Source organism: Epargyreus clarus, unplaced genomic scaffold, assembly GCF_041222505.1.
Source record: "Epargyreus clarus isolate Ecla_fem2 unplaced genomic scaffold, WU_Ecla_fem_2.2 ptg000021l, whole genome shotgun sequence".
NCBI lineage: Eukaryota > Metazoa > Arthropoda > Insecta > Lepidoptera > Hesperiidae > Epargyreus > Epargyreus clarus.
Window position 1 is genome coordinate 9,017,089 of NW_027332228.1, and position 22,548 is coordinate 9,039,636.

A 22,548-nucleotide genomic window follows, 5' to 3' on the forward strand; every position below is an offset into this window, starting at 1 on the left:
TTACCGTCAGGTGGACTGCATGCAAGTCTGCTGCTCCTATATTATAAAAAACCTCCTTTGCTATACCTAATTATATAAGTACAGCGGTATAGAAGTATATATGTATACCTATATGAGATTAAAAGTCTGCCTACATAAGTAGGTATGCTCACATGTATAGACGGTCACATATACACACACAAATGTAGGGCAGCAAAACATAACCATTTGCAAATGGATATGGAAACTGTTGACTGGATTTGCAATATGCTGAGTTGTGTCGGTTTTTAAATGCGCATAAAAGAGTGTGTATCGCGAATATTTGTTTAGTCTTCTACATATTCATAGTAATACACTTTACGCTCGGAAATGTGGTTGAATATGTTTGATCTACACTACAGTATAGTTGATAGGGACGTTATGTCTAACGTGAAGAAATTTTACGTTTGGACGGGTGTTTAAATACTTACCTTTCCGTGCAAATACATTTTAGAAATGGTCATGTTTGTACGAAAACAACGCCACTTATTTCAATCCAATGATTATAATATAGACAATACACGCCGTAAACATAAGTTAGCCTACCCACCAAACAAAAAACTAGGTATTGCCGCTAAAGACGCATTTTGCATGGCCATAAACCTTTATAATAAACTACCCCATCAAATAAAAGAAATAAATAAAGATCATAAGTATTATAAGGAAATAAAAACATGTTAATTGAAAAATGCTATTACGATTATAACGAATTCCTAAATGAATGAAAATATAGACATACAAATATACCTACCTATTGCTCCTATATTATTAAAAAAAAAAGAAAAAACTTTGTAAGACTTATGAGAGAGCCATACATTTAGAACGCCTTAATCGGCATATTAAATTTTTGTTGCTTTTTTGACTTTGTGTACCTACATCCTATATATTGTAACCCAAAAAAATACTAAATAAAGATTATGAATTATTATATACAAGCTAATTTATATATAACGCGATCAGGTTGTTCCCAGATCCACACATTTGTGATCGGCTTCATGTAAAACCCCTTTTCTATATGGAGTTGTTTATGCTCATTGGCCACAGTAACCATTTATCATCATATAGTAGCAAAAAAACGTGTAATTGGTTTGCTAGATACTTCCATATTATGGTAAAAGTGTTCAATTATTTATTAATTATAAATGTTGATGTCCTATATTCGGAAATTTTTTTTTAGACATAATACCTTCAAAAGGTACCTGGTGTCGTGGGAGCGATACGGGGTTATGTGGGATTTTACCGCACTAAATCACCCCCGGTGGCCGTCCTCAGCGCTGCGTAGAGGACTCCGGGATCTCCAAAGGAACGCAACCGGAGTCCTCTCAGCGGTCTGCCCCGTCGGGCTCCGCCCAAGTGAGGTTAAATCACTACACCGTCCGATGTAAACGACGGTATGCGACCGTACATACCACCGTCCTTCCCGGGGTCGTTGGCCGGGCGGTTCAAGCTCCCACTCTTGCCGCCCGCAACCCCGAGAACCCCTTTTAGTCGCCTCTTACGACAAGCAGGAGATACTGTAGCCCCATTCTGGTCCAACTACAGGAACAATGCCAGCATGATCTAACAACAATGCAATGTAAGCACTTGACATTATTGCTCTTCAGTCAAATGTTAGCAAATTTTAACCGAAAGCAAATATTTTCACTGTAAATAATTATTAGGTCGTTCAATAAGTCCCGGGACTAACCCAGAGATGGCATGATTCGTGTCAAATCAACCTTATTTTTTAAAAGTACCAACCTTCAAATGAGATGTGTCAAAATTTCATGTCAATCGAACCATAAACAACAAAGCTACTGTGGTGAGAGTGGCGCTCCTTTTGCATTTGTTCAAAAAATGGAAAAAAACGAATATCGTGTGTTAATAAAACATTGCTATTTAATGGGAAAAAATACCGTGCAAGCTCAGCAATGGCTTGAAAAGTGTTATCCAGGCTCTGCTCCATCGAAAACAACGATTTGTCGGTGGTATACTAATTTCAAACGCGGTCGAACTGATACAAGTGATGCAGAACGCTCGGGGAGGCCAAATGAAGCAGTAACTTCAGGAAATATTAAGCAAGTTTTGAAAATAGTGATGGATGACCGCAAAACGAACGTTTCTGAGATTGTTGAGATCGTGAACATATCGACTGCAAGTGCGTTTACGATTTTACATGAAAAATTGGGCATGAAAAAGGTATTTTCCAAGTGGGTGCCGCGCTTGCTCACAGTTGAACAAAAGCAACAACCAACAGACGATTCAGAGACCTGTTTGGCACGGTTTACTCGCAATAAACAGTATTTTTTGCGTCGGTATGTGACAATGGACGAAACATGGATCCACCATTACACTCCAGAATCGAATCGGCAGTCAGCTGAGTGGCGTGCAGCCGGTGAGAGTCGTCCAAAGCGTCCGAAAACGCAACAGGCAGCTGGCAAAGTCATGGCGTCAGTTTTTTGGGACGCGAACGGTATAATTTTTATCGACTACCTTGAAAAGGGAAGAACCATCAATAGCGACTATTACATTGAGTTATTGGTGCGTTTGAAAGACAAAATCGTGAAAAAACTACCCCACATGAAGAAGAAAAAAATCATCTTTCATCAAGACAATGCACCGTGCCACAAATCAATGAAAACAATGGCCAAATTGAACGAGTTGGGCTTCGATTTGCTTCCCCACCCACCATACTCTGCAGATCTGGCCCCCAGCGACTACTGGCTCTTTGCTGATCTCAAAAGGATGCTTCAGGGAAGAAGATTTGGCTCGAATGAGGAAGTGATAGCTGAGACTGAAGCTTATTTTTAAGCCAAGGAGAAAACCTTCTACAAGCATGGTATCGAAAAGTTAGAAAAGCATTGGAATGAATGTATCGCACTTGAAGGTGATTATGTTGATGAATAAAAAAGATTTTTTCGAAAAAAACGTGTTTTTGCTAGTTAGTCCCGGGACTTATTGAACGATGTGTTATACATTCATAAGTAACATAGTACAGTCATGTTGAATAAACATTATTGTTGTCTAATTGTTTATTTATGTTGTTCTGGTTATGTTTGGTAATAGGTAATAATTGAAAATTAGACGAGCTTACCTGTAAGCGAAGTCTGATTATAATTTTATGAATGGTGATCTGAAATATAATTGAGAATTACAATGTAGTATCCTTCTTCCCACTCGTCGGCATCGCGATTGTTTAGCCTTTTAAAAACAAAAAAGTTTTAAGACCTCTGACACTGCGTATGACAGTGACACTATATTGACAGCTACCTCACTTAATTTAGAGTCTATCATTTCCAACTTAGTCTCCTTGATAATATGCATGCTGTCTATATCTAGGAGACTCTTTTGTTCTTATTGTTGCAGTATGGGTTTTGATTTTGGGAGGGTGGGTAATTATATTTCAGATCACCATTCATAAAATTATAATCAGACTTCGCTTACAGGTAAGCTCGTCTAATTTTCAATTTTATTTCATGGTGATCTGAAATATAATTGAGAATTACAATGTAGATGTTTAGAGACAACTGCAACAATGGGACATGTAATTAAATTAAAGATTTATTACCATACATATATATTATTATATGGATTTAATTACATTGCTGAATATTTATTCGTTCTGCATCATATGGATGAGATGTTGTGAAATCCATAGTGCTTAGTGAGATTTATTCTCAATAATAAAATATATATAAAAATACAACATGAAAATATCATATTAATAAGAAATTTTTGTCTTAATTAGGTATAATTATAAAATATACATAATTATTAGGGTTGCTAACTGAATATTTACTCTTACTGTATAATATGGATGAAATGTTCTGAAACACATAGTACTAAGTGAGATTCCCTCTGAATTAGATGAAATAATATTCAGTGCAATAATAATGCAATATTTTTCTCTAAATATATTATTACTAAAATTGGCCAACAATAATAATAATAGTAATATTGCAATTTAGTCAGTATTAATGATTATTCAATTCAAGCTTTTGCACCTTGCAAAAAATAAATACATACAAGGTCGAAAATATGTTTTCTACCCTCCATAGTATGTCATAATTATGTGTAGAATTAATTACTTGGTCAATTTTATTGACACAAATAATACTATTTCCTTTGCTATGTAGCAATATATGTGTAAATATGTTTCATATGTGATGTGCATTATATGATAATGTACTTTTATATAATACTATACTTATATGTACCAGTAGGTACATTGTATGCATTCCAATATTATTAAAATAGGAAGCCGTCCCATGTTGAATATTTAGGAATTAATACCATTATTTATTGACAAATTATGATTGGGTATTTGATTTGATCTTGGGAGGATATATGCCCCATGTGAGATAAATTTATATTTTATGTTGTAGGTATACCCGGTATAATATTGGGTGTTATACCTACTTTGTTTCATTATATTAGTGTGCATGTTCAAGAGGGACATGATCATTCTTAGATCAATGAAACATTTTAGTTTTATATGACTTCCTGTTTTTGTAGGTATGTATCGGATTTGCAAAAGTTACTTATACTTTTTGCTGTACCATGCTTATGCATGCCCTCTGTAAAGTTACATATCTATATGGTTAGTTGGAAAGCTTATGATGCGTTTCCTTTTGAAATCCAATCTGACTTTCGATCTAACATCTTTTCCTAAAAATGTGTGTAACTATCAGTTATGTGTATGTATAAGTTGATATCAGTTTTCATAACAGTATTTATGTATATGATTATTTCAAACCCCATTCATGACTAGACCAGAAAAGCTTATCTTTACTCAAAAGTATTTGTGCTGAGCATTTCCAGGATTAATTCAGTTTTAATAAGTCAAATATTTTATAATTTCCATGGGGTTCTGGCTTACTTAGCCTGTAATGATTACTAACACAACAGGTTCTAGTTACAGCTCTGCCAGTGATAAATTATAAAGTTATTACCCACATTTTTCTCCATCTTAATTCTTTAAGAGAAGGAAATTAGATAAATCTTCTATATATAATAATTATTTATACATATAATATAGTTTTCTTTGTTCCAGGTAAGATGTCTGCCATGTGTGTCCTATATAGTAATGTTAGAGTCCTATATAGTAACGTTCATCACACATACCCCTAAGGAATTCCTATTAATTCTAGGGATGCTAGATTTACATTTGAGAATTGATTGGACATGCAGCTTACTTTCTTTGTTTTATGTTTTATAAGAGCATCTAGGTATACACACTAGGCATAAAAGACCCAAAGAAGATATCATATTAATGGCTGGCCATTCGCATGATATAGTAATATTGTTATTACTTTTATATCATTAATGTGTCACATATTACCATGGTGGACATTATTAAATTTCATTATGAAATGATAACAATTTCAGTTTTATTGTAACTAACATAGACATTATAAAGACTTAAGTGCAATAGCAATTCTCATATTATGCTTGTCTTTATTCCAGGGTTAATGGGCTGCTGTGTTATTTGTTGACCTGATGACTGGTGTATAAATGTATGATGCATGTTTCTATATAAACCCGGTGTTGCTAAAGGAAATGTTTAAGCAACAATATAAATAATATATTATTATTTGATTGCATTTTGTAATGTTGGGAGTACCAGGCTTCTGTTGTAAAACATTACATAGGTACTACCAATCTTTAGTCAATTTTTTCATGATGATCAACCTCATATTTTAAGCAGTTATGTACAGTAAAAGTGAAAAATATGTGCAGATATTTAATAATTAACCATATGTTTGTGGACTGAACTTCCAAACCTTTAATTATTACTGTATTTATTCCTATTGAGTCACTGAAAGATAAGTGTAACGAAATCCAAAATGTTAATTTTGTATAAATTCTCACATTTGTACATAAAGTTCACTCTTGACATTCACATATTTGCATTTATGTCACATATGCCACATAAATAAGTAATACTAAACAAGGTTTTTGAATTATTTACAAGTATGGACATTTATTATTTAGCACATTTGTATTGTTATAGTATTGCAGGTATTGTTATAGTACCTGGCCTTAGAATAAATCATAAAGGTATTTGTGTCCAAAGACAACTCCAGACTTCTGGATTGATTTTATCACTGTAAACCAGTGTATTAAATAGATAATTTAAAAACTTCAATTCAAGTTACATCTATATATAATAGAGTTATATATATTATGTAAGCTCAATGACTTTAAGTAGGTACTCTGTACCAGTAGTTAAGTGGTGCATTATAGTTCTGATTGTACTCCTTGATACAAATCTCCTTAGAGTTATACCTTAATAATACGAGTATTTCCTGAAATCCACAATATCTTGAAATACACCTAATCTGGATGTTAGGATGAATATCCTAACATCCAGATTATATATATGAATATATATACCTAGCCCAAAAGATATCAAATCAAACAGCTTTATATAGCTGTTAACTGATTAACTTTTATTATACATAATTTGTATATATGTGAGTAAGAGGTACTACAATATAACCCATGTAATATTGTTTACTTTGAGCCATGTATAGGTACCTGTTATTTGCTTATAAAACAGCTGAAATTGAGTAGGAACTATAGAGTATCCATAACAAATCAATGAACTCTGCTCGATTGTGTTGAGGTATTAACACAGAATGCTACTATCAAAGCTAGGACTTCAGACGCTGGATCCAATATATGGGATACTTATAGTATTCTTTCTTCATGTGACTAAAAATATATTGGACAGATATGTGTCAGTATCAATAAGCCGGAGTCTTGTTTGCTTAATCATTGTCCTCCTGATGTGGTTCTTTTGAGAGAACATGCCTTCCGTTCTATATCAGGTTAACATGAAACAGTTGTCATGTATATACACCAGTGTGTATGTGATAATGTGAAGAGCACATCTATTACCATTTGAGATCGAGCATTGGATTAACTAGTATGCAAAAATAATTTTGTCATCAATGTTGTAAGATTTTTATCTTGACGCCATATATTAAATTTTAATATCATATAACACAATTGATTTGTGTGGAACAACCAATCTCAACCAATTTAAAATTGGCAACGGGGTGCTGCATAAAACATTTATGTCACAAATGTCTATTTTAGACATTGTTTTCTGATAAGATAGCTAGTCTTCTATCATTTGTAATGCAGCTAAGTGAGTTTCAATGTCTTCAGTATGATTCCGTTACATGAGCTAATGAGCATCATGCTGTGCAGTGAATCCTGATAAGATTCTTATATGCACGGGGTTATATTTGTTTTGGGTTAGCGCACCAGCAATGTGATGATTCCTATTTTCTGTTCTCCACCATGTATTACATATATTTTTATCGTGTGTATTGTGGTGGAGCATAAATGACCTATTATGACCTTTATAGGTAGCACTAGTTAAAGTGTTATTCTGAGAAGAGCATCAAAATGTACCAGGTTGATTTCCTCAGTTCTCATTGGAATATGTCATTCATCCAGTTGCTTCACACATACCTCCCAATTTTAGAGAACTCTGATGATATTATTGTATTCACTCGTTGTCCCAGTATGTTGACATAATATTTTCCATTTCTGTTAGGACACTGTTTTGTCATATAGTTACAAATATGTTTTGCTATTTGCAATAACTCCATGAATGATTCCTGAAATTATAGCTGGTTCTGAAAATTATTTTGTCAGAGTTGGTATAACAGGGTTGGCATAACCTTGTGTTGTAGCAGCTCTAGCTTGGTGCTTATAAATCATTCATGCTTTATATTGTGTATTGTTAGTGCAATAGCTAGTGATGGAAGCATTCAAGCCATTTGCCACATATAAATGTTAGCGCAGGTATCTCATACTCAATGGCGAATGAGTGAAACGTTTAGTGTCAACAAAGTAACACTTGGAGTATCTCGTACTCGACGGTTCTGATGCTTTGTATATTCGACCACTTGCCACATAGAAATGTTAGCGCGAGTATCTCGTACTCAATGGCGAATGAGTGAAACGTTTAGTGTCAACAAAGTAACACTTGGAGTATCTCGTACTTGACGGTTCTGATGCTTTGTATATTCGACCACTTGCCACATAGAAATGTTAGCGCGAGTATCTCGTACTCAATGGCGAATGAGTGAACCGTTTAGTGTCAACAAAGTAAAACTAGGAGTATCTCGTACTCGACGGTTGTGACTCTTTGAATATTCGAACATTTGTCACATATAAATGTTAGGGCCAGCATCTCGTGTTTAATGGTGAACATAGGAACCATTTAGTGTCGACAAAGCGACGCCACGAGTATCTCGTACTCGGGTGGGTGGTACTCGTGGCTCGGGTGCATTTTATATTTGGACCATTAATTGCTAAATTATATGCATAAAAATGCAAGCATCTTACGGTTAATGGCGAATATGAGCACCGTTTGGTGTCTGTAACGTGCAACAGCGAGATTGGCGTGCGTGAATAGTTTTGAGGTTGTAGATACGAGAAAGTTTTTCGAACAATATAGTTTCTTTCTGAGCATATGTTAGTTATTTAGGCATTTTTATAGTCGTGCACACATACTGTAAAATGTGAATAATGCATTATTTTCTTACATACCTGGTAAGTAATTTGTACATAACCTCTGAACCGGTGTCCAATCCGAAGAAGTGCTTCGTAAATTCCTGCTACTGCGACTACGCAGACGTGATTCTTCATTCCTAGTTTCCATTTTCTTCATTTTTTCACTAGCTTTGCTTCACTATACACGTTTAACAAAACTTTGAAAAAATAGTATCACGATGCCTTGGAAGCGCGAAAAAGAAGTGAGGTAGCTGTCAATATAGTGTCACTGTCATACGCAGTGTCAGAGGTCTTAAAACTTTTTTGTTTTTAAAAGGCTAAACAATCGCGATGCCGACGAGTGGGAAGAAGGATACTACATTGTAATTCTCAATTATATTTCAGATCACCATGAAATAAAATTTGTTGTTAGGGTAAACAATGAAATTCCGAGTCGGCAGCACACCCGCCAGACCTATTTCTGTTTAACAACAGCAGTTTTAAGCGCCGCTGTTCTGGTTTGAAGGGTGTGGTAAGGAAGACATACTTATCCAAGGCGTTCCAACTTAGTCCTCAATGGTATAGCCCGTGCCAAACTGCTAGTCCGCTCTGAAGTTGTTGCGATTCATGTCTATATTCAGAGCGGACTAGCAGTTTTACGCGGACTAACGGACGTTGGACTCAATACTTGTCCGTGGTTGAATAATATCATAAAAATAAGCGTTAGATATTTTTCCACTATGCGTCACACAAATAAGTTTGTTTATCAACACCGCTACACTTATTTCTGTCACACAACAGGGTCAAAAGTTTGTAGTAGTTTGTAGAACGCTGTGTGTTTTGACTCTGTTAACACTATCTCTACATTTATTTTTGTATTATACTAGCATCGTCAAACATTGTTTGGTCTGGTTTGAAGAGTGTGGTTAAGGAAAGAAATGTAACCGACGCATTCAGGCTTAGTCGTCACTTTCAGCATTTTTCATAAAATGGGTTGATTATAGAAGGCTATGACCTTTATAGTTATAACGGCAGTGATAGCCTAGTGGTTAAGATACTCGGACTCTCGATGGAGGGGCCCGAAGTTCAAATCCCAGGCATGCACCTCTGATTTTTTATGTGTTATGTGCGTAGAAATTAATTGTCACTTGCTAAACGGTGAAAGAAAACATCGTGAGGAAACCTGCATACCTGAGATTTATAAAAAAAAAACAAAGGTATGTGAAGTCTACCAATACGCACTTGGCCAGCGCGGTAGACTATGGCCTAATCCTTCTCATTCTGAGAGGAGACCCGTGCCCAGCAGTGGGACAATAATGGGTTGTTGATGATGATGATGATAGTAAGTTCGGCATTTTGTCATAAAATGGGTTAATTATAGAAGTCCATGACCGATATAGACTTTACCACCAAGTAGACTGCATACCCATATTAAATAAAAAGTGTGTGTTCAATGTGTGTGTGTGTTCAATGAGTGTGTGTGTGTCTTCAATTAAATAAAAAGTGTGTGTTTTTATGTGCTACGTTTAATTTAATCCAGTAAATTCATTAATAAAGAACGTTAATTAAATGTCACTTAGTTTCGCAGTTGAAAAGCCATTTTTCAGAATCCACGACTGACATTTTTATTTTTATAACCAAGGACGTTCTGAAACACCTGAAATTAGGGGAAGTTATATTAATATTGTTTACTAAAATATAGCATAAAATGCAGCATTTATATAATACTGCAATTTTAGGATAAGTGTTGTTACAAATTAGTTCATAATAATATAAGCAACTTCAGTTATTAACAGAAGTTGCCTATCGGCTACGGGTTCGATTCCCAGTGTACTAAGTATCTAAACTTTGAATAAAAACATTTGCTCTGGGTCTGGGTTACTGTGTCTGGGTGTTATACTTGTATGTGTGTGTTAATGGATTTCACAATACGGGGTGTCGTTGTTTAATGCTATGAGGATGAGGAACTGTTTTATAACTAGCTTTTGCCTGTGGTATCACTCGCATATGCTCGTTTATCGTAGTAAAAAGTATCCTATGTGTTAATCCAGGCTATAAAGTATATGTGTATTGCAGTAATATCGTCACAAAAGTTTTTGCGTTAAGAAGTAACTAACATTCATCCATAAACACCATCCAATGTTATTGATAAATTTTTTATTAAATAAATTAAGATTACTATTTTTTACTACTTACTTGGAATGGTACAGCAAATAATCCTATAACGATATCCGCTAGGGCTAAATTGGCTATGTAGCAGTTGGTGACGCTCTGCATCCGGCGCGAGGTGGCGACCACCCACATCACGAGGAAGTTGCCGACCACCGCCAGCACTGATATCGACCCGTATAGAAACGAGAGCAGCACTATCATACCCGTGGGTACCGCGTACAGTGTATCTGAAATAATAAAAGGGATTAAACGTTTTTTCTTTTTTTATAATATTGAAGTAGCAGACGAGCATGCAGCTCACCTGGTAAGTGGCTACTGCTGTCCATGGACATATGTAATCAACCCCAAATAGGACTAGATATCCTACCTGAGGTCGGCTACATATGCATCGCTATCCCTGAGGACTAAGCTGGAACGCGTAGTATGTCTCCGGAAAACTATGTCTCCCTTTCCAATTTACATGAGGCGACCATCTTAGTCTTCAGGAGTGGTAGCGTATCTATGATTAGCTTCAAGTAGAACCTGTTTTATAAGAAGCTGGTCACAAATTTCCACGAGTGGCAGCCATCACTTACCATCAGATGGACTGTAAACTGTTTTGCTACTATTTAAGAAAAAAATAAACATGGTTGAATACCTCATATGTGATTCAGAAAGCACTACCACTATATTTTTATCTCTTATAATAATAGTGTTAGCGCTACTAACACTAGTTTGAAAGGTATGGTAAAGGAGACGCTTATATTATGACGCAATACAACAAAGTCCTTATAAGTAACAAAGCATCTGGCCGACCCTGATAGTACTCCAATCCAGAGGGTGGTTTTGTCTCTTACCATCGATTGGACTGAACGCTCATTTGCTACTTCGATACATAGATTAGTAAAGATATTTCGCCGCCTTGAAATTGAATGAAGCCACAAATGGCTTATTAGTAAGTTCTTTTTTTGAATTCTTGACAAATAAAAACATTTTTAGAGAAAATTTACGAATAAATAACTAATACTGCGTAATTTACATAATAAATAAATAATTATTTTAAATATTTTATGGACATTTTAGCACGGAGACGTGGCAAAACTTTTTTAGGCAACTATTTCAATTCTCAAAACTGGGTACATTTTCTTGTTAGGAGTGAGTAATCTTTACTAATCGATGCTTCGATATTATAAATATAACTGACGAAGTTTAGATGACAAAATCAAATATTATAATCTTCAACTCCGTCTATAGAGATTGATTAGAGATGAATCTACGGATGACAACGACCACAAATGTCATTTAGACTGCAATCTTTGTTGCCGCTAAATTAATCACTTAGAATCAATTATTCAGCAATTAATCCACAATTATCTTTATCTTATTCGTTACTTCCGACAGGCCTATTATTTATTTACGTCCGATTAATGAACTGAATCACAAATCCTCCAATTTGAAAATCAAAGTCAGCTTATTCTGTGCACAATCGAAATGAAATGACAAGATCAAATTTACGCGGAATATCTTTTGTGAAATGACAATTACTAAAGGAGGAAATACCTTAAGGGTTACATTCATCATCAATCATCCCATTGTCCCACTGCTAGGTGCGGGTCCCTTTCAGAGTGAAAGGCGTTGGGCTGGCCAACAAGCTGACTAAATACAGATTGGTACTGTTCACATATTTTTTTTAAATCTTTTAATGATCACATAAGTAAAGAAAAATATCACGAGAATATCTATATTTTCCTACCTGATATTTTGATTTGCCATTAAAGCACGCGATAATTAGTTTCTACTAATCATGTAACGAAAAATTAGACGCGCGTGCCTAGTATTTAAATCCTGGACCCCCGACGTGAGGGCACTCTGCGTTTGAACGCCAGACCGAGCAGCCCCGCCTGCTCGCGCTCTAAGTGTTCGCTAACCCAGATTTTTTGCCTGGCCTTTCGGCCGGTTCTCGACTACTCGATTTTTATCGGTAGCGGTCCGTGCTTTGTTTATTGCCAATTTATTGGGAATAAAACAAAACTCACGTCCCGACGCGTTTGAGTTGGTGGATACCTAACGGTGCCAACGAAGCCAGCTAGCGTTGACCCGGTGCGCTTCTCAGACCTCTCGGCCTGAGAGAAACCGGCAGACCCGATCCCACTGCACTTGGGCTATCCCAAGGGTGACGGTAGCAGTTACTTTCCCTTAGGGGTAATTGCATTTCCCTCCCCCTCCCCGTTAGCTCCCTGCCTCGGCAGGGAGGCATCCCTGGTTACCATGGCCTACATGGTAACGGATAGGTTTTTCGAGGCTCTGTCCTCCCTCTTGAGCAAGGAGCTCAACCGCCCCATTGACGCTGTCAAACTCCGCTCCCTTTGCGAGCCCTTAAAATCCGTAACGGATCCCCTGTCCGTTACCGATTCACCCGCATCCCCTGATGCCACCCCGAGACACGAGATGGACTTTGACGCCATCTCGCTAAAACGCCCCGCCTCCTCCGACGAATCATCGGAGAACACCCTCATCACCGCCCCCTCCTCCGACGACGACCAGGGTTTCACCCCTGTCAAGTCGAAGAAGACCAAGAAACGACCGGTCAAACGCGTCGCTAAGGCGACAAGTGAGACTTCTTCCGAGGCCTCTATCGAAGCCACCCCAGCCCCAGCGGCCCCCGCTCTGGCCCCCGTGCCAAAAGCCTCCACTCTGGCCCCCGTGCCAAAAACCTCCACCGAGCCTCAGAGCTCAACCCCCGCGGCTAAGCCCGCCAAGCCAGCCACGCGCTGCGAACCGGCACTTGCCAAGTGCAAACCGCCCCCACACATTTTCTTCAGAGATAAGTCGAAATGGTCCGACTTCTCTAAAACCCTAGTGGAAAAACAGATCCACTACACCAAGGCACGTAACCTTCGCGACTCTATTCGCGTTTCATGCCCCACCACCGAGGACTTCAGGAGCCTCATTAGGCTCCTAACTCACCTTCAACTCCCGTACCACACGTACGCTTTAGAAGAGGACCGCAAAATCAAAGCGGTCCTTAGGGGTCTCCCCTACGAGCTTCCCACCGACGAAATCCTAACGGATCTAGTCAACCAAGGGTTCCCCGTGGAAGGTGTACACAAGTTGTACAACCGCAACGGGGTCAAATACCCTCTAGCCCTGGCCATTCTAGCCAAGACCCCGTCCTCCAAGGACATTTTCAAGGAGAAGGAGCTCACAATCTGTGGCCTTTCTGAGATCAAGGTGGAACCACCTAACAAGCGTGGCTACCCTGCCCAGTGCCACCGCTGCCAGCTTTACGGCCATGCAGCGGCGAACTGCACTGCCCCCCCAAGGTGCGTCAAGTGCCTAGAACCCCACGCCACACGTGAGTGCAAGAGGACTCGTGAAGACGAGTCCCCTCCTGCCTGCGTGCTATGCACCACTTCAGGGCACCCAGCTAACTACCGTGGCTGCCCTAAAGCCCCCCGTCCCGCTCAAAAGAAGGTTGCTAAAAAGCAGCCCTCGAAAGCAGGCCCACCTCCGGTCAATTCGACCAATTTCCCGCGGCTAGGGGCCTCCAAAACCCCAACCGCTCCCATGAGTTGGAGGAAAGTCGCACCCGCGACCGCCCCACCAACCCCGGCCCCTAAGGCCACTCCCACTCCCCGTCCCACCCAAGACGCATCGGTAAGGGAACATATCATGTTCCTTAAGGACTGCGTTAAGGGCGTGAACCTCGACGAGATCATACTCGTCTCGCAAAAGATGCGTAACGCCAGCCAGGCGGAGCGCATCGCAATCTACTCTGAACACCTAGCGTTGTTCAAGTCCATTCAATGAGTAACGTCCATACTCAACCCCTTCATCCCGGTCGTCAAAAACCTAAAGGCGTCTCGCTTATCTCCTTCAATGCACGAGGTCTTAAGCCTTGCATTCCCGAACTCAAAGAGTTCGTCCGCAACAGGGATATCGACCTGTTGCTTGTTCAGGAAACTTTCCTCAAGCCCTCCCTTAAAGGCGTAAGTCTCCCCTCTTACGCGCTTGTACGTAATGACAGAGCCGACGACCGTCGTGGCGGAGGCACTGCCATCTACTACAAGAGATCCTTCCATTGCACCCCTCTGGAAACACCCAAGCTCACCAATATGGAAGCCACCATATGCAAATTAGGCATGACAGGACACCCGTCCCTGATCATAGCCTCAATTTACCTCCCCGCCAATAAAGCCCCTCTCCAAAGCGACTTGGAGGCCCTCCTCTCGCTCGGAGACTCTGTCGTACTATTTGGAGATTTCAATTGCAAACATACCGTTTGGAACAGTCGTCTGACTAACACCAACGGTAAGAAACTCTTAACCATTTCCCGCGCACTGGACTTTGATATCTTCTCTCCAACAGCGCCAACCCACTACCCCGATCGGGAAGACCAAGAACCCGACGTGCTGGATTTCGCCCTCCTTAAAGGCGTCGCGCTCAATACAAGAGCGATCGAAACACTGGACGATCTGGGCTCAGACCATCGTCCAGTCTCTCTACAGTTAGGTCCCTATGATCCAACTCCCCATACCTCCTCGAAAACCTTCACTAATTGGGAAGGGTACGAGAAATCTCTCACCTCGGCCATAGAGGCCCCCGATTCACCGTATACTATTCCCCCAGACTACCTTGTTAGCTCGGAGAAAATAGACAGTACGGTGAACTCACTCACCCAGCTAGTTCAGACTTCGCTTCATGACAACGCGAAGGTGGTAGAGGTCCCGAACCGCAAACTACCTCGCGAGGTCAGGAAGCTAATCCAAACTAAAAACGCAGCCCTCAGATGGGCCGCCAAGTATCCCACCCCTGTCCTTAGGAGGCGCGCTAACGCCCTCCAAAGGAAAGTCAGATCCCGGCTAGCCGAAATGAGGGACTCCAACTGGAACTCTCTCATGGAGGATATCCAACCTTCTCATAAGGCATTCTACAAAATCGCTAGACGATTTCGTACCGAAGCCTTCTCAAGCACTCCCCCTCTCACGCGTCCCGACGGCAGCATAGCCTTCGAAGACGCTGAGAAGGCCGAATGCTTCGCAGATAGCATCGCTGCGCAGTGCTCCCCCAGCACTCAACCGTGCGACCCTATCCACATTCACAAGGTGGAGGAGGAGGTCCTTAAAAGATCTCTCTCCCTGTCACCTCTGCTCCCATTAAAATCACTACAGACGAGGTCCGGACCGTCATCCGCGGTTTGAAACCTCGTAAAGCCCCAGGTCCGGATGGTATCTCCAACCTGGCGCTCAAACACTTCCCCGAGCAGGCACTGACCCTTCTGGTCATTATCTTCAATGCCTGCCTCGATCTCAGCTTCTTTCCAACAGCCTGGAAGACAGCAACAGTTATCGGTATTCCCAAGCCTGGGAAACCGAAACATATTCCCTCCAACCACCGCCCCATTAGCCTCCTCAATGCAATGGGCAAGGTTTTCGAACGGGTGATCCTCGTTCACATAAGAGGGCACCTCTTCCCAACAGATGCTCCCCCACTCATCATTCCTCACCAATTTGGCTTTCGCCTCCAGCACTCGTGCCCCCAACAAGTCCACCGCATTGTCGAGTACATCACAAGCGGGTTTTATCCAAGACGTAACAAGACACTAGCAGTCTTCTTCGACGTCGCCAAGGCTTTTGACAAAGTCTGGCATGGAGGACTGGTATACAAGCTATACCATTCTGGTCTTCCTGATCGCCTAGTCCGCATCGTGGCTTCCTACCTTCAGGACAGAACCTTCCGCTACAGGCACGAAGGTATCCTCTCTCCACCACGCCCCGTAACAGCCGGAGTCCCTCAAGGCTCAGTGCTCGCTCCTACATTATTCATATCGTACTCCAACGATATTCCTATCCCCAAAAATGGGGTGCAGCTCTCACTCTTCGCCGATGACACCGCCCTTTACATCCAAGGGCAAAAGGAGTCATCTGTCCTCGCCAAACTCCAACGCTCGGTCAACGAGTTAGGAGATTGGTTTAGGAAATGGCGCATCGAAGTCAATGCGGAGAAAAGCTCCGCAATGCGCTTCGACCACAAACGCAGGCGCTTAAACAACCTGCCCTCCGTCAAATTACTTGGGGCCCCCATTCCATGGAGGCCCACAGTAAAATACCTAGGAGTTACCCTTGACCCGGGCCTCACCTTTAGACCCCACGTCTCTAAGGTCACCCATACCGCCCGCTCTTACATGAGCCGCCTCAACGCCATGATTGGCAGACACAGCAAGTTGTCAGCCAGGAATAAGCGAACGCTGTATAAGGTTTGCATTCGACCGGTGTTAACATACGCCTCTCCAGTCTTCGCTCACGCGAATCCCACCATCCTAGACAAACTCCAGGTCATACAAAATCTCTTTTGTCGTCGGGCACTTAATGCCCCCTGGTATGTCAGAAACGCTGACCTCCACCGCGACCTGGAGCTCGCTCCAATACAACAAGTCCTCAGACAATTCTCTGAAGCGTTCTTCGACCGCTCAGAAAACCATTCCAACCCCTTAATCAAGGGTGCAGCGGACTATGCTGCCCCTCTTCCTACCCGTTACAATTGCCGTCGGCCAAGAAATATCTTGACCGACGCTCCTAACAAACTCTCCACCGATGTGGAGATTCTTCTGGCCGCCCACAGGGGCGTACAACTCTCCATAGAGAATCGTCTTCCCGACGATTCTAATCTTATTCATGATACGTTGACACCTTCAGTGTCATCTATCCAGCGGTAGCTCTCTAGGGAGCGCCGCTAGCGCCTCTCGATCCGCAACGAGAGGTCGCTATCCGATGTCGGCTGTACGGTCCCCTTGGACGAATGCCTTAAAGGAGTTTTTAGTGGGATGGTCCTCCCTTCAGGAGGACCTTTCATTCAGCCCCACACGACGCAGGCACCGGCCGTCGCGGCCTGTAAGTGCTTGGACGCATTTTTTGCTCCTCCCTCTCCGTAGAGGGTCAGCCCTTTTTCCACCTAATATCCGGGCGCCAAAAAAAAAAAAAAAAAAAAAAAGACGTGAGGGACTGAAATACATTAGGTCATACCATTAGGATATTACTGTAGGATATAATAGTGAGACATTCATTTTAATAGTTATTATAATTAAATTTGTTGCTTTAAAATTAGATTTGTAATTGAAATGTTGTAGGTATTCCTAACTGAGGTCGGCCACAGATGCGCCGCTACCCCTGAGGACTAAGCTGGAACGCCTCGGAAAAGTCTGTCTCCCTTACCACACCCTTCAAACCGGAACACAGCAGCGCCTAACACTGCTGTTATTAGGTACAAATAGGTGTGGCGGTGGTGCCGCCGGAGTCGAACCACAAAGGGTTCTACCACCTTCAAACCACCAAGTTCTACCAGGTAAGCAGATTAATTACAACGGTAATAAGTATACTATCAAGAAGCACGGAGTACGTAACCAAATTCCAGGAACGCACGAAGTACTGCATACTATAAACTAAAGTTTGGGATCGGGGGAAAACTGAAAGTTTTCATTTCAGTTTTCAGGTTTCAGTTTTCACCCGATCCCAAACTTTGTTATCGTTGCACTTCAAGTTATAAGATTTCGTCATAGATTAGTAAAGATTACTCACTCCTAACTAGAAAATGTACCCAGTTTTGAGAATTGAAATACTTGCGTAAAAAAGTTTTGCCACGTCTCCGTGCTAAAATATCCCTAAAATATTTGAAATAATTATTTATTTATTATGTAAATTCATGTAAATTACGCAGTATTAGTTATTTATTCGTAAATTTTCCCTAAAAATGTTTTTATTTGTCAAGAATTTAAAAAAAGAACTAACGATAATAAGCCATTTGTGGCTTCATTCAATTTCAAGGCGGCGAAGTATCTTTACTAATCTATGGATTTCGTACGTAAATAATATTAGTACTTTCATTACCCTGACGACCCACGCAGCGTAGCGGTCACCATATCGAGCTAACGCACAGAGGGCCCCGGGTTCGATCCCCAGCCAGACAGATATCTAAGTGATTATAGGTTTCTGTTTCTAGGTCTGGGTGTTTGTGTGTTTGTCTCTGAGTGTCCATAGCACTCACGATACAGGGAATCCTAGTGTGTGGCTGTGAGTGTAGAAAGCGTTTAAGCGTTTATATAACTACCATCACTTCACAAGGTGTTTCGTTATGAAGAAGAAGCGGCGAAAGAAACTTCATAACACACATCTGACATTCAAAAAGTGCTCTGTAAAGAACCTATTTTGAATTAAATAATAATGATTTTTGTGATTTATATCAAACAATAAAAAAAACGCTTGAAACTTCAGTACAAACTGAGCTTAAATAATACAATTAAACACGATGTTTCCATGTGGAAGAATTCATTGTTCAGAGATTTAGCAGGTTAGTTACAACCATTGTTTTAAAATGTTCATCAATATCTGTTCTATTCGGTCATTAAGCCTCGACGTTCCTACTGAATAATTTTCAGTTGATATCTCTCGTGTTAAAATTAGGTAAAATCTATCATGAATGAACTAGATTATGTATTCTGAAGTCGATCACAGATACGTTGTCGCCCCTGAGGACTATCAGAATACTTTGTGTTTCTTCCATATACCAAATTAAACCTAAACAGCAGTACTTGACACTGCTGTTATAAAGTAATGGCGGTGGTGGCAACACGGGGCGTGGCAGATAAAAACATTTTTTATCCAATATTCTGACATACACTTATAATACATAAATACTGTAATATTGTAAGAAATACGCATTTGTCTTGCACGGCACGTGCCTGAAAAGCTTATTGTGTGTAGATTTACCTAACTAAGCCCTAAAATCGTTTGTTTAAAAAGTCAACATCAACATTATCAAACTTCGTGTATAAAGTATATTTGATAATCATTAGCCATAATTTACGTAAACACCATTATTAATAGAACTTTAAAATTATGATAACGAAAACTTTCAACAATTTCATCTTTGTAACGTAAAATCTGAATTTATGCAAAATATTCACCGTTATGGTACACCACCCATTAATCTACGTTCCATGTACTCGTGTGAGCGGGAACTTTCCACGATTAAACCCAGTCAACATTTTTTGCTTTGAAAATTAATTGGATTCCATTTTAAGAGCACGGCTTTTAATTTTTATCAGGTTTACGTATTTGTAATTGATATGTAGAAGATTTAATTTCAAATTGCGGCGTATGTTGTGTTAAATACATACCACTTCGGAATCCGATAATAATACTCGTATATTTATAACTGTAAGGTAAAAGGATGATGTATAAACAAATTTCAAAATAGTTTACTTAACGGTAAAAGGCAAGCCAGTGTGGGATCCATCTAACATTAAAGGTCAGTGACGCACAATGCATAAACATCCGAATTTGTAACCATCCTAAATAGAACAGTAGTCATACCTAATACCATTAATAAATAAAAAAATAAAATAAAAATAAATTCAGAAAATTATGAACCAAAAAATACCTACTATAACATGATCGTTCTTGGGCCCAATATATATTAGTTAATTAACCAGATAAAATAAACATCGATATATACGTAGTAAATCATTTATTTAATTCATGTATAAGTACGGTACTTTTTAGGGTTCCGTACCCAAAGGGTAAAAACGGAACCCTATTACTAAGACTTCGCTGTCTGTCCGTCTGTCCGTCTGTCCGTCTGTCACAGGGCTCTACCGCTTAAACCGTAATCGATAGACACATGAAATTTTGACAGAGGAGGCATAACGGTGGCAGCTATAACAACAAATACTAAAAATAAAATAAAGTTGACAATAATATACTTATTTTAATTTTATTATACTTTGATTACGTATAATCGTCGTCCCATCGTCACCCCAACGCCATCTATTGTTGTTTCATATGACTAAGTATTGTTGAAAATCTTAAAATGAATTAAAATAATGAACATTTGGTAGTACGGAAGCCTCCATTTGCGAGTTCGACTCGTACTTGGCGAATTATTTATTATAAAATAGAAGTAGCAACCAAGCATGCAGTCCACCTGAGGACTAAGAATGCTTATTATTGCTATTAATAGGCTGAAATAAGATCTAGTATTACCGTCAAATTACGAACAGTTGATGTATCTTTTTATGAATCATTCCACTCCTGGCAAAAATAGACAGTATTTCAAAATCAGCGGAGCTCTTTGTTAGTTTTACAATTTTTTACTTGTGTGTATTTTTAACCAGATAACAAGTGGTTTACGTTGTGAGTCTCGAAATTTATTGACCAATTAAATTCTTTGTGACTTAAAATAGTTTATATGGTTTCGCGTAGCACATTAAATATTTTTAGACTGAATACAAACATGGAGGCCCCACGCCCACGGGCCTCTATAATTATAATTAAACACAGGTTTAATTAAAGTCATTGGTTCGGCCGCAGATGCGTTGCACTGTGAGGACTAAGTAGAAATGCCTCATGAAAGTGTAAGTGATACACTGCTATTATGACACATAAATAAGCGGTGATGCCGTCGTAGTCGAGCCACGAAGGGTTCTTTACAGTTTATTTATCAAGAAAAACAAAGCGAGTGGAAAATTTGTTTCATGAGCGTTATTTGCAGAAATATTAGCGGTCTCGTGGGTAAGGCTTGTAAAGAAACAGACATATTGACGTGAAAGGCGTGGCTCTGCGTCCGTATTCACTTTCCAACCAAAATTACTTGTTTACTTGAAGAATTTACTGATGACGTACCATACGTGTCGCTGCTACTGTTTTGTCCCAAATAGTCTTCCATTGACGCATTTCGGGCCCAGTCCGCGTCGTCATCTTGTGACGAATTCGTTGTACTGTAACAAAAAACTAGAATTATTTTCAAATATATTAAAAAGCGGTTTTCTCTTGGGACTCCGCCTTTACAGTCTTATTCTCGAGTTAACATAAATATGTTTATCTTGAATTCAACACATTCGCTCGTAGCTTGGGTTTTTATAATATTAATAGTGTTTCATAGAAAACAAATTTTTTGATGACAAACAATTAAATCAACATTCCAAAAACCCCAAATTCAAAACCTTACATTAGAGCCATTAATCATATCTATAGAAATATATGTAACCATTCTTTGGTAAAAGCTTGTGCTTAACATTTAAACAATCATAAAAATGGAACATTTGTCACAGTCATTAATTTCATGGTGGCAACAAAATATTATCTTTACGGTGGCATTTGACAACGCGTAAAACATTGTCTGATAACACGGTATAATACGGTCATTAGAATCAATAATGGATAATTTGATTGATGTTCATGTTTTACTAATTGTAGAAGTTATTATACAAATAGTGATAGTAATGATAACGAAAAATAATGAGGTCTTTCTAAATATTATATTGTCTTAGTGCGAGTAATATTCAAATAAATGTACCTATGGGGATAATTCCCTAAGTGGGTAGGTATAGCATAATCATTATTTTTAGAATATGTATCATATTGATTGAAAATAAGTATACATGGTAGTTTATTTATATGAAAGTACAAAACCCGTCGATAGTCACATTTAGATGTACTGAGTACGTCCAGGGCAAATTCGATTACTCCAGCTGTTCCAACCGAATGCACGCAGTATGTATAGCGTGTATTGTGTATAGGTACTACACGAAACGTTTCAGTGTAGTTTCTCCTATCATAGAATTATATATAAGTTTGTAATAATAATTAGAAATGCTTTCAAAAGCATCATATTGGTAAAGAATACTGAATCTACTTTTATTGTAATAATTAGCAAATGTAACTCGACTCCCGAAATAACTAAATTTACTATGTGTCTGGGAATGCCGTAAAATGCGTGGCCGATGATGATACATTTGAAAAATATAGCATTTTAGCTTTGTTTTCTTTGGCATTTCATTGAGTCCGCACTCAACGCCCGCTCACGTTATAGTACTCAAATGATATAACTAGT

At 39.4% G+C, this 22,548-nt stretch overlaps 1 protein-coding gene and 1 long non-coding RNA gene across 3 annotated transcripts in view; one reads left to right on the forward strand and one right to left on the reverse strand.

Moving 5' to 3' along the window:
* NGR-A23 (neuropeptide receptor A23) overlaps positions 1–22,548 on the reverse strand; it is a 94,747-nt gene that overhangs the window by 35,734 nt on the left and 36,465 nt on the right. The window contains exons 2-3 of the mRNA XM_073084242.1: positions 21,339–21,433; positions 10,708–10,910 (exon numbers count right to left, since the gene is read on the reverse strand). Of these exons, the coding sequence (XP_072940343.1) occupies positions 10,708–10,910; positions 21,339–21,433 (298 nt within the window). The remainder of the gene's footprint in view (positions 1–10,707; positions 10,911–21,338; positions 21,434–22,548) is intronic.
* LOC140750596 (uncharacterized) lies at positions 3,067–5,936 on the forward strand. 2 transcript variants are annotated; one of them, XR_012103230.1, is made up of 2 exons: positions 3,067–3,443; positions 5,051–5,936. It is a non-coding gene; the product is annotated as an uncharacterized LOC140750596 (long non-coding RNA). The 2 variants fall into 2 exon arrangements; XR_012103229.1 differs by lacking the exon at positions 3,067–3,443 and adding an exon at positions 4,308–4,512.